General features: G+C 48.6%; 1 protein-coding gene across 1 annotated transcript in view; it reads left to right on the top strand.

Annotated features, from left to right (window-relative positions):
* The window catches only part of Col15a1 (collagen type XV alpha 1 chain), a 110692-nt gene that overhangs the window by 57220 nt on the left and 40151 nt on the right, over positions 1–13321 (top strand). The window contains 3 exon segments of the mRNA XM_028882775.2: positions 6201–6293; positions 7351–7476; positions 7936–7998. Of these exon segments, the coding sequence (XP_028738608.1) occupies positions 6201–6293; positions 7351–7476; positions 7936–7998 (282 nt within the window).

Below are 13321 nucleotides of genomic sequence, written 5' to 3' on the forward strand. Positions count from 1 at the left end.
GGGGTGGTCCCTTGTCTCAGAGAAGCAGGCAACTCAGAAATCAGGCCTGTGTGAATGAGGGAGTGAACCGTTCTTCAGGGTGAAGGTGGTTCTCAAGGATAACCTCCTACAGATGACCACCTCAGTGTGTCAGTCCCTAGAGTGACACTCTGAAAGCCATGACATGTAACCCCTCAGCTGCAACACTCCAGTGGCCTGCGCTAAGGGGCTCAGAAGTCAGGAGAGCCCTCTGAGAATCCCGAATGGCCCTTGCCCGAGAGCATCTTCCAGTGTCTGGCTGGTTCCCAAGCAGCTCCCCTTCATTGTGGTTAGAGTTGCCCTTGGCTCCTGTAGGATGAGTGATCTCCATTCTAGGTGAGAGCAATGGGTTGTCATGAGATAAGGGACCTGCCAGTTGTTGTATCTGAGAGGCAGGGCTGGGGTCACCCTGAGCCCTCTGGCCTCCACGGCTCCTCCTGTGAATTGTTACCCTCTTACATCTTCATATCCAAGAGCATGATATAAGAAAAGACCCTGAGCCTGACAGAGAAGCAGGAAGCCAAGGACCACTTCCAGAGATGCCCTGTTGTGAGGGCTCCAGTCTCCCCATCATTGTTGGCAAAGGAAGAAGAGTGAGGATTCTGAGTTCAAATCCCAGTGTACATTAGACACAGTCAGGTGGCTCAAAGCCCACAGGTCCAGAGCCTACTGATATCCTAGTGAGTGAGACTTGGGCCGGCACTCCCCAGAGATCTGTCCTCAAGGCGGCTATCACTGAGAGTCACCAGCTGCCCAAGATGCCCCAGCTCATCAAGCATTGTGATTCCCTAACAGGGTCCCCTGCCCCTCGGCTCCTTACGCCACAGCCTGTGCAAGGTCCACGCTGCTCCCTGGGATGCCACAGCAGGCACAGGCAGAGCCTGCTCTTTGCTGAAACTGTTCTTATTGAAAGATCTAGAAACTGTACCAAGGGGCTCAGAATGGCATAGTTGCCTCCCATAATCACCAACTTGAGCCGATCTGTCTTAGCGCTTCTCCCTCCTACAACCTTGTGCAAGGATGGAGAAGTCTGGAACATTGTTGACAAACCCGAAGCATCATGTCAGTTAACTTGTAAATAGTTGGTGATGATGCATCACCAGTAGATGGATTTGGGACCTTGGGGTTGTTTGTTTGTTTTGGTTTTTTATGATAATCACGATATCATCATCCATCTAACAAATCAGTAGCCTCTCCATAGTCTCTGGTACTCAGGTTGACTTTTTAATGCCTCTTGCCGGTTAGTTTGACTCTGAATCGTCAGTCTGTATGTTACATGTTGATACTGTATAAACTGTTGACATGACTGCTGCATGGTATGGTGAAGGGGAAGGTTTTTATTGTAGATGTGAGAGAAAGAGAGAAGCTAGAGGCATCGGGAAGAGTCAGAGTAGAAAGAGAAGAAGGAGACTGAAGATAGCCAGCAGATTGGACCTGGCCAGGGCCAGGGGATGGAGAATAGAAATGAATGACATAGAAAGAGGAACATGAGAGAGAGAGAGAGAAGAGAGAGAGAGAGAGAGAGAGAGAGAGAGAGAGAACATAAAAGAATAGCAGGGTTATAAGGAGAATGGGTAGCTGGGGGGAGGGAAGCCCATGAACTGGGGAGGGGGGAAGCCCATGAACTGGAGGGAGTTTAGGGTAGGGGAGAGGTAAGAAGGGCTAGGAGACTGGTATGGACTTTGAAATGTGTAAGCGATACATGTGATATGGAGGGAGCCTGGAGGCCAGCATGGGCTTTGATATGCTAAGAGGCACCACAGGAAACCATATGACCCTTCTGCCCAAGGTAAGGGAATGACTCTGTTTGTCAGAGGAGAATCAGCCTCACAAGTTCCTCAGGGATGCTGGCTTTTATCTAACCACCAGAAATCCTCCTGTAGTCCAGGTTGCACCCATTACTGGATATTTGGGCTGCCTTTTGGAGTCTAAGGAATTGGAGTCTCCTTTGGACCTAACAGATACATCTCTCAAGTGTCTTTTTGTCTCTGCATCCCACCTTATTTTTCTATTTGGTGTTTTGGAAAAACTGAGCCAACCACCCTTGTATTCTTGAGTTTTCTGTTCTGAGAAGTCAGGCTGGTGGGGCCAGTCTGGAGTGGGGTGGGGTGTGTGTGCTTACTGCTTCTGGGAAACTCTGTTCACATATATTAGTGACCCTAAAATTAACAACCAGAAGTTAACCACCACACAATTGCAAGGAATTTGGTTCTAAGAATCTTCCTCAATGGAGATAACCCTGATATGTAACAAAGGATTTTGTTTACTAGGACGGTAATCTTAATATCTGCCCATAACAGAGGGAACTGGGTATGATTTAATTAGTCAACAAAAGGAGACCAATTAAAGTCTATTCACATAATGGAACATTAGACATTATTAAAATTATTCTTATTTCTATTCTTATTTGTATTGGGGAAATGCTTACTGTACCATGCTAAGTGGAAGAAGATGGTTATAAACTTGAGTGTTGTGTGGTCTTCACTATGAGGAAATTCATACTCCAGAAGGAAGCGCCCTCCCTAAATGTTAGCAGTGTTGCTTCACAGTGGTGGGACTGTGGGTGCTGCTAGGTATTTTGTGCATTTTGTTGCTTTTTGCTATGAGGCTTATAGCTTTGGCGGTAGTTTGTTTTAGAGTACTGTTTGTTCTGTGTTTGTAGAGCTAGGGGTTAAACATAAATAACTGTACATGATAAGCCAGCTTTCACTACTGAGCTACATTCCTAGCCCTTATGACAGAATTTTTAAAAATTTAATTAATTTATTTATGGGGGCGGGGAGTGGGGGAGTAGCATGCATACGCACATGCGTGCAGGCCAGAATTGGGCATCAAGTGTCCTCTATCGCTCTTCAGCTATTCTTTTGAGGCAAGGTCTCTCTCTGAACCCGAGGCCCCCCATATTCCCAACTAGACTTGAAGCCGACAAGCCCTATCAACTCTCCAGTCTCCACCGCGTACCCCAAACTACAGTTATGGGCACGCAAGGGGTGCCCAGATTGTTAGTGGGTTCTGGGATCCGAACTCTGACCTGTGATTATGCAGCACCCAGTCTTATCTGCTGAGACATCCTCTAACCCCAGAGTCTTTTGTAAACCTCTAAGAAGAGTGGAGGGTTAAGGAGGAGGAGGGAGGGAAAGGAAGAGTGGGGGAAAGCAGGAGATGTGGGAGGAAGATATGCAGGAGGAGGGGTCGGTAAATGAACAGGTGAACACAGCGCAGCGTCCTGCCATGCAGGTCACTGCCAAGGTCACTGCCAAACGCCTGGGTTGGGCACAGCTGTGAACAGACATTGATGCCCCAGTTCCTGTGTCGAGAGCTTAAAAGCACAGTCAGGACGGTCAAGAGAGCACCCGCCTGGAATATTCCCAGAATCCTTTTGAATTGCAGAGGCAATACAGTTTAGGGAGTACAAGGCAAGCCCGCCTCTGCTGCTCCTCTGCAACCAATTTCTTCACGTCTCCCTGTCTCCTACAACTGCAAAGCCTGAGGAACACAAGCATGGTTCCTGCCTCTTGATTTGTTGTGAGAGTCAATGAGTCGTGGAAAACTTTGCCTAGCATACCATACTTGCTCAATAAATTAGCTATATGCAGTTATTCATCACATGAGGCTCAGAGCGGGTTAAGACACTGCCCACGGTCACACAGTTCCTGGAGGGATGAGAGCATGGTCTTCAGATTTTGTGCCTTAAGTTTTTGTGCTGTCTACAGCACATCTTCAGACATGACCCACAAGTTGGTCAGCAAAACCCACCATGTTCAAAATCAAGTCATTCCATTGGCTGCGTCCTTTGACCACTCTAGGCCTCAGTTTCCCTATCTGTTATGGAAGGTCCTTCTGAGTCACACGCCATTCCCTCTTGGGAAGGAGTTGATGAGGAAGATCTCCCATGGCCCCTGGTCGCAGGTTGGTCTCTCAGCAGCTGGAGGATCTCAGGAGAGCTGGTGTGATGATAGGGGACACTTATGGAGCAGTAGCCAGGATGAAGGGGTGTTTAGACAAACGCTGCCTGAGGTCCATCAATACAGTCCAAGAGTACAGCTTGTCTTCTGGAAGAACTTCCCGGGCAATCTATTCTCACATCAGGGTGACCCCAAATGTGATTCCCCAGGGGCTCTCACCACGGGTGACAGCTTGGCGGCTCCTCTCCATCTCTGCTCTGGTCCCGGGCCTCTGCTTTCGGCTCTCTGGAGAGCAAGCCCTGGGAAAGCCAGTGGCCTATGGGCGAGGTTTCCTCTTGCTCTCCACCTCTGCCACTTCAGGGAACTTCAGAGGCAGCAGGGCTCCGAGGGTGCAGGGAGCCCTAAGAAGAAGCCTCAAAACCCCCACATTGTGGGGAGGTTCACTGTTGATGTCCCTCTCCATTCTCCTTAGGTTTGGCTCAGCCATTCTTTCGTCATATTTATCAGGACAGCCATTTCTCTGGAGGCTTTTGACAGCCGACATCTCATAGGCTCACTTTTCTTCTCCTCCCCTCCTCCCTCCTCCTCTTCCTCCTCCCCTCACCCCCTGTTCCCACATGGACACTGTTGGCATCTAAAGGCGTTTCCTAAACACCAGTTATGCCAGGCTGTGGGACTGAGAGTGTTGCCTGGAGAAGCCCATGGTTTCAAGAAGGCAGATCTGGGAGGAGTCAAGACCCAGAGAGGCTTCAGGGGTGGAGAGAATGAGCAGTCCACTGGTTGCAGATGCCAAGCCTCTGGTAGAGTTACCTCAGGGAACCCTAGGCAACATCAGGGTCTATGCAATTGTGTGTGCATGCTCAGCTTACCCTACCATATCCCCTCTTACCAGTGTGAGGCAGGAACAAAGGACCACTGCGCCCTGAGAACCAGGGAAGTGCTCGTGGCAAGGGTCAGGGTGACAGGCTATGCCCTGGGCCATTCTTATAAGAGAAAATGCCTTTCTTCAGTTGGGTTCACAGCTTAAAGGTGAGCAATGTCTACAAAGAAGGGGACATTGGGAGGAGACGCCTCATTGATCCCGTGGATCTCTCTAGGATGGTGCTGTAGGGAAGGGGGACTTTCTGGACTCCCAGACTCTATAGTTCTTTTCAGTCAGACCTCAGGCTTCCACTGTTCTGGAGCCCTGCAGGCTTCAGCTCCATATTTCACTTACATCTTTATGTTCTCTGGATCCTAAGGACCAAGAAGGACATCTCCACTAGACCCTGGCTCGAGACCTGCTCCTTTCCCTGGGCTTCCTATCTCCAGGAATGACACCCATTTATCTTGTCACCAGGAAACAAACCCTGAACATCCCTCAGGGGGTCCTCCCTGCTTCCCATCTAGGCCATCCCAAGTTCCCTGAGTTTAGCTGTGTGGTTCTTCCCTCCTCCATCAGATGAAAGCAACAGTCTTCAATGGGAATCCTTACCTCTGCTACCACCTCCGCTCATAGACTGTTCTGTTACTGTGAGGAGACACCATGACCAAGGCAACTTACAAAAGAAGGCATTTAGTTGGATGCTTGCTTACATTTTCAGAGGGTTAGTCTATTATTATTAAGGCAAGATTATGGTGGCAGGCAGGCATGGTGCTGGAGAAGAAGGTAACAGCTTATATCTGATCCTCAAATTACAGGCCGAGAGAGATTGAGACTGGACTGGCATGGGCTTTTGAAATATCAAAGCCAACCCTCAGTGACACATCTCCTCCAAAAAAGCCACACCTCCTAATCCTTCCCAAACAGTTCCACTAATTGGGGACCAAGCATTCAATGTATGAGCCTATGGAAAACATTCTCATTCAAACTGCCACGGTTCCCTCTTACAGCCACAGGACAGTGACTTTCCTGCTTCTAGCTCTAACTTGCAACCCTGATCCTCCTTGAACCTCTGGGGGTGGGGCACGGCATATGCATATTTAATGATCAAATAAAGCCATATCCAAGCCCTCACCTTCAGCATGGTTTCACACGGGAGGCCACCTAGGAACTAAGGTGTTCCCTGGAGAGGAAACAGAAGGGATTGGAAGGTTACTGAGACCAGGTCACCTACAGGCTGAATCATGGGGCAGCTGAGGCGGGACTCCGGCTGGGAAGGGGTGTAGAGGTGAGACCAGAAAGGAAGTTGGCCACAGACATTTTAAGGGTATAGAACATGGGAACACCTGAGGTGGCATGGCTGTCTATGGAGTCTGGTGCCTGAATCCACTTGTGGGAATTTCTTTTTTCTGCAGGTAGGAGTGGAGGCCGAGGGCTCTGGCCCTGTTTGGCCCCTGGATGTGGGCTCAGGCTCTGGAGACATTGTAGGCAATGAGGATCTGCTGAGAGTGAGTATGAGGGGTGCTGGGGGCTGGTGTTGGGGACCCAGGAGGGCAGGTTGTGGGGTGAGGCAAACAATGACAGTGGACCGGCCCCTTGGGGACTGTTTCCTGGCATCTGTGGGGATCATCATACATTCCCCTTTACTTTTTACTCATTTTAGCCAAGGGCGAGTCTGGATTTGCATTGAGCTCTTTCTCTTCTCCACCCTACCCTCCTCCTTTCCCTGGAAGCTGTTCTTGTCTCTGTCACAGCAAGTTTGTTCATTGGCCTTCGCCGCCACCCAGGGCTTCCACACTCCTCTTCATCTGTGAAAGAATTGCGCTGGTCCTTTCTCTGTTTGGATAGCATTTCACACTCAGTTTCCAGTGTGAAGTCCTCACTGGGTCCCCAGGCTGCTCTTGGCCAATTCTTGGTGCCTGTGACATGTCTGGCCTGCCCAAGGAGGGGCTCTACTGGTCCTCTCTAAACTGCCCACAAGGGAGTGTGGCTGGTTCTAGATCCATCTTTGGGCCCTCCAGCTCTTCCCCTGAGCCCCAGTGCTGCCCTAGATTGAAGTTCCACTTATCTACCCCTGCCCGTTACCAGGGCTATAAAGGCCCTGGCACTCAGTGGCGTGAAAGCCCAGTGGATCTACCAGGAACAGTCTGGGCTAGTGAGATCTGACAGCCAGCAGGAGGCTGAGGAAACAAGTCCACTTTGGAAAGTGTTTCGGGACAAGGTCAAACACAGGCTGCTTGACTGACCTTACCGTCAATTAGAAAGCAGAATTAACCAGGGCTCCTCTGGGATTCCAGCTAATTGGTTCTTTATTGTATACACCATTTGGGAGAAAGCCTGGTGTGGTCTGCTTGGAAAACCTTACATTCGAATGCCAGCTCCCTGCTTTTCAACTGTGTGTGTATGAGTCTTTGAGTCATGTTGTCTGATTGAGCCTCAGTTTCTCCCTGTGTAAGGTGAGAACCCCATTTTCCTATGGGATTGTTGCAAGGATTGGAAAAAAAGTAAAAAAGCATGCTTTTGGTATATTCACACTCCCTCATTGCTTCCAACACTGTCTTTCAGGGTCCTCCGGGCCCCCCAGGCCCACCTGGATCACCTGGGATTCCAGGAAAACCAGGAACTGATGTTTTCACGGGACCCCCTGGCTCTCCGGGAGAGGATGGACCTACAGGGGAGCCAGGACCTCCGGTGAGCAACTGAAGTCTCCTCCTTCACCCTGTCATCATGGGGCTTCCTTTCACATACAGATTACAGACCCCCACACCACCCAGGGCTGGGGACCAAAATCTTCCCCATCTGAGTCATTGCTGAGACTCCACGGAAGGACAGCCAAGAACATACTGCACACACTGCTTTCCTGATTTACATGGGGGTTGGGGTGCAGGCTCACGCAGGCTTTGGAACCTGCCACAGGATACCAGAGCTGGGCCTGCTGTGGGAAAGCCTTGGAGACCATCTGGTCCTGCCTCGCTCCTGATCTCCTCCGAGGAGATGTGACTCAGACAGAGGATGCTTGTCTCGGGCCACAAGCAGCTAACCCTGTGCTCACCGGTCTCAAGTTCCCTTAACCTTCCCTCCTTCCTAGGTAGGGTTTTGTGTGGGTTTTAGCAGAGATGCTGTGAGCTGATTGTCACTGATATTCCCCAGGGCCCCGAGGGACAGCCTGGACTTGATGGAGCCTCTGGCAAACCTGGGATGAAAGGAGAGAAGGTATGGGGACAGTGTGAGTTCCAGCACGGGAGCCAGCCTGGCACTCCTGAGCCCTAACCTGAGTTCATCTTCTCTGTTATTCTCTTTGGTCGTCTCTATTGGATATCCTGCTCTTGGGTTCACAGTTCTCTCGTCTGTTTCTCTTTCCCACTCCTGCATGCCTTAGCATCGTGAATGGTGGTGCCACCATCTCACCTGGGTCTTCCTGGGCTTTTCCTGGCTCTCTCTTCTCCTTTTTCCTTCCCCGTCACCACTGGCTAGTTATCAAGAGTGACTTCCATACCTGTGACCTTCCTGTGCATCCTGACCAGACATTCATCTCTTCTGCCTGCCCTGTAGCAATAGGACCCTCATTGATGTCCTCTCCACCCATAGTCACCCCCCGACCTGTGCCTGTCCACCTTCATGTCGCAGGCACTCACTGGTTCCTGGGAAAATGCCTGTGGCACTCTGCTGGGCAAAGCCATGGTGCCCTTCTTGGTTAGCACCAGCTGTCTCCGTAGTGCATGGCCCACTGCTCACTGGTACAGCTCTGAGCGACAGGCCAGTTGCTGCATGCTCCTCTCTGCCAGCTTCTAAGCCTCTGCATGTGGTATTGGCCTTGTCTGGAATGCCACTTCTTTGTGTCAAGGCTCAGTTCAGATACAGTGACCCTCCTTTATCCTAGGGGTTATGTTGCAAGACTCCCACCCACATATATATATATACTGTTACTTTCCTTGTACATACATATATACCCATTTAATTTCTAAATTTAAGCATAGTAAAAAAATAACTGCAGTAACTAATGATATAATAGAATATTCATAATAATATAACAAAATCACTAGCATCACTACTCTTCATTTTGGAGCCATTATTAAGTAAAATAAAGGCTAATGACTGGGAGAATAATACTGTACTTGATCTGATAGCCAAGATGGCAACTAAATTACTTATAGGTGGGTAGTATATAAACACGGACATGCTAGACCAAAGAATTACATTTATCCTAGGTAGGACAGAGCAGAAAGTTGTAAGGTTTCATTATGCTGTTCAAAATGGTGTGTAATCTAAAACTGTGAATTGCTTGTTTCTGGAATTTTCCATTTAATAATTTCAGCCTATGGCTAACTGGAAAACTGAAACCACAGAGAGTGGAACTGTGGATAAGGGGAGGAGGATACTGAATTCTTCCTCCTCACTCTCTCATTTGGGCTGGGTATTTTGTTTGGGGTTTGTTGAGACAGGGTCATGCTACGCGTAGCCAGGGTTTGCCTCAAACGCGTGATCCCGCTGCCGAACATTTAGTGCTAGGATTACAGATGTTCCATCATGCCTGACTTCTCTCAACTCCTCCAGCACCCTTCCTTCTTCCTCTTCTGTGACACAGGGTTAATGTTGCTGAGAACCTTCTTAGCCAGTGACACAGGAGATGCTAGCCTGCCCGTGTGCCCTGCATCCTATCCTGCCATAGAGCGGGAACAGCCTTCCAACCTAGCACAGGCCTCTATTAGCCTTTTATGAATAAGTGAACTATTCTTCAAACACCATTTTAAGCTCCTTATCTAGTGAGCCTGCCTTCAGTCTTTCTTGGCAGGTCTGTCTTTCTACTGTCCATGCTAGTGCTCTTGGGAGAAGGCAATTCCTGCCCTTGCAGCCTTCCCAGCCAGAATGAAGATGAGTCTCTTTCTGCAAAGAGAGATAGTAAATAAAAACAAGTCACTTTGCACTAGTGCTAACAGGGTGAACAAGGGTTCAGGAACCCGTTGGATAGGAGGTCAGGCCTCTGCATCACCTCTATGAACATGTTTGAAATGCTTCCTGCCAGGACATCATGGCTGCTGAATCAAATTCCAGTTTCCATCAGCTTAACAGAAAGAGTAACCTGATTTTTTGTTGCAAATGAATTTCTCAGAAAAAGAAACAACTGCGAAATTTTAGGAACTTATACAAACCAACAGTCTCATGAGAAATCTAGGTCTGCAGGAAGCACCACCAACCCACACTTACCTTGCCAGCACCTCCGAAACAGCGGCTGAACCTCCCACACTGTCTGCCTGAAGACACCCACGTGCTGCTGCAGCGGCTCCTGTGGCCTGCAGCTGGCTCACAGAGCAGCAGGGAGGAAGAGCGAGCCCACCCTGGATAACTGCTGGACATCAACTGCTTGGCTGGCTTAGCCCTGGGATTTGTTAAGAGGTCCAGTGTTGGGCTGGTACATGGCCTGCTTTGGGTTAAGCAAAAGCAGATTCTAAACGGACTTGCACATTTGCATTTGGAGAGTTAAAGGGGAACCAGACGGTCAGAAATGAGTGTCTTGGGCCTTTATGAGAATTAGGTCCAGTGATACGTGTACTGACTTCTGCCAGTGTCTATCTTTGACCCACACAGCTTCATTGATAAGGCCCAGGCAGCTCCTACCATGGCTGGATAGACTGAGCTGTAGGAAGTCTTTTCTTATACTATTAGCCAGGCACACACACAACAATTGTGTATGTGTGTGTGTGTGTGTGTGTGTGTGTGTGTGTGTGTGTGTGTGTTCTTGTGGTTGTGAGACAGGGTCTCATGCAGCACGGGTTGACCTCAAACTCTATAAGAGCTGAGGATGACCTTGAACTCTAATACTGCTGTCTCTCCCTCCCAAATGCTGGAATTACACGTGTGCACTACCATGCTTAGCTCAAAGTGAGGTTCCCCTTCCCCTATACATAGTTAATCAGACTTGATTTACTTGTCTGGGAAATTTGATACATTTATATATAAAACCATCCTTATCAAACATAAACCTGTCATCAAAGAGTGGATGATGATCATTAAGAATGTATCTGGTAGATTATTTATAGTGTTTAGTATAAATAGAAGTATCTTTTATTTTTCCCCACATTAAGTTGAACTGACATCTTTATCCGGGATGAAAGAGGTGGAAGTGGCCTATTTTCCCAGCTGCATAACACATCTGGTAAGGCAGTTGAGGAGCTCACTAGAGAGCAGGGTCCTCAGACATTGCTCCGTTATACACTGCAGCTTCTGCATCCAGCTTTGCGGCGACTGAGGACATAGTCCTCAGGATCCAGGGCGTTCATGTTATTCCTCAGCCTTGGAAGGTTCTGAGGCACCCACACAGGAGAGAGCCTGTACTCTGAAGTTTTCTCAACTACCCATAATTGCTGGAGAACCTTGAGCTACCTAGAACTGTCTTTGAGTAATCTCACTGGGCTTGAAATTTCACTGTAGATCCAGCTTCCGTCTTTCTGTAAGTTAGAAGAGAAATTTGATGACACCATCACCCACTGTCTCTTTCTCTTAGCAATCCCAATCTGCTTTGGAATGTGATTCCTGTAATAACATCAGGGTACCCTTGAAGACTGAGCATCGAGCTGCTTTTCTCCAGAATCCAGAAACCAGCTGTGTTTGAAGTCCAGCACATCACAATATTGGCTTGGCTTCTCATCTTTGCTCTTTTATTATCAGCGGGCTTTGGCACAACGTTTGCATGACAGGCTTCCATAAAACCAAGGAGACTGCAGTCTGCAAGGGCTACTGAGCTGAAATTATCGTTAATACTAACCCCATGAGCGAACTCAGCAGATAACACTGAAAAAAGAAAAAAAAAAGGCCACATATTGTAGTATTGTATCTGCTGTTTCTTCTTTGTTTCTGTATATTATCAAGGACATCTCATAATGCCCTTGATAATTCAGTTTATCACCAGCCAAAATTTCCAATGAATTGTGTTAGCCTTCTTGTTGCTGCGACCAAACACCTGAGAAAAAGTGGAAGATTTGCTTTGGCTTTCAGCTTTAGAGATTCAGTTCATTGTTGTGGGAGTTGTGGTGGAGCAGGGATCAGAGGTTCTGGCTGTCATGGTGAGAGTCTGTGGTGGAGCAGGGGTCAGAGGCTCAGGCCGTCATGGTGGAAGCCCATGGTAGAGCAGGGGTCAGAGGCTCAGGCTGTCACATGGGAGTCCAGAGATAGGGCAGTGCAGAGCAGCTCATGTTGGCCAGAACACAGAGTGCATGCCTGAGCCAGGAGCTCTCATTTTTCCACTCCTGTGCCATCTGAACTCCCTGTCTATGGGACATGCCACTCAGACTCAAGGTGGGGTCCCCATCCTTATTTAATTCTCTCTAGAAACGCCATTACAGACACGCCCAGATGTGTCCTTTGCTGATCTCGACACTCTCAGGCCAATCAAGCTGACAGTCAAGATTTATCATCACAAGTTCTAAACTACGGGCCAGGCACAGTAATGCACACCTTTAATCCTGGTGCTGTGGAGGAAGAAGCAGGAGAATCTCTAAGAGTGGGAGGTTAGCCTGGTCTGCATAGTGAGTTCCAGGCCAGCCAGGCCAGCATAGTAAGACTTGTCTCAAAGGCCAGCACCAACTTTTTAAAATTTTAAAATTATGATCTCGTGACATGGGACACTGTTGTGACTCATTCTGCTGTAGGAACGAGTCTCTACAATTTCCCACTCATAGCCACACGGCTCTACTAGCTGGAACTCCAAGGAAGTGCCTAGACTCGATGCACACAAAGCCCTTCCAGCTAAGGAGTGACGTGTACGACTGCATCATTTCGGAAGTGAAGTTTATTTCCTGAACTCTTTATCAGATTCTCAGTTTTCACGCTACTCATTCATGAAAGTCCTAATAGATTAGACCCTTCCATCCCCTGACTAATCTGCCCGTGTTCCAAACTGCTGGCCCCCATAGCTGTGAGCCCGTGGACTGGACCCAAGTCCTGCCTTTTCAGCACGTTCAAGCTGCCTAAGATAATCAGAGAGAACGATCAGGGACTAAGATGCCTTCTAGAACTTCCTCTCGATCTGCTACAAGATGCATTTGGCTTAAACAAACTTGGGAAAGCAACGGGAAACAGTGCAGCGTTCCACTTCATGGATAATAACCCTCTTGAACGGAATCAGTTGGAGGCACAGCTGAATGCTTTCAGAGATGGGGCAACTTTTTTTTTATTATTAAGAATTTTTTTATTCATTCTACATACCAAACACAGATCCCCCCTCTTACTTCCTCCCATCCCCAGCCTCCCCCCTTCCACCTGCCACAATCCATCCTCCATTCCCTCCTCTGACAAGGTAAGGCCTCCCATGGCAAGTCAGCAGAGCCTGGTACATTCAGTTGAGGTAGTTCCAAGTCCCTCCCCATGCATCAAGGCTGTGCAAGGTGTCCCACCATAGGTAATGGGCTCCAAAAAGCCACTTCATGCACTAGGGATGGATCCTGATCCTACTTCCAGGGTCCCCTTAAGCAGACCAAGCTACCTACACAATTGTCTCACTTATGCAGAGGGCCTAGTCCAGTCCCATGGAGGCTCCACA

The sequence above is a fragment of the Peromyscus leucopus genome, chromosome 2, assembly GCF_004664715.2.
Source record: "Peromyscus leucopus breed LL Stock chromosome 2, UCI_PerLeu_2.1, whole genome shotgun sequence".
In the NCBI taxonomy this organism is placed as follows: Eukaryota; Metazoa; Chordata; class Mammalia; order Rodentia; family Cricetidae; genus Peromyscus; species Peromyscus leucopus.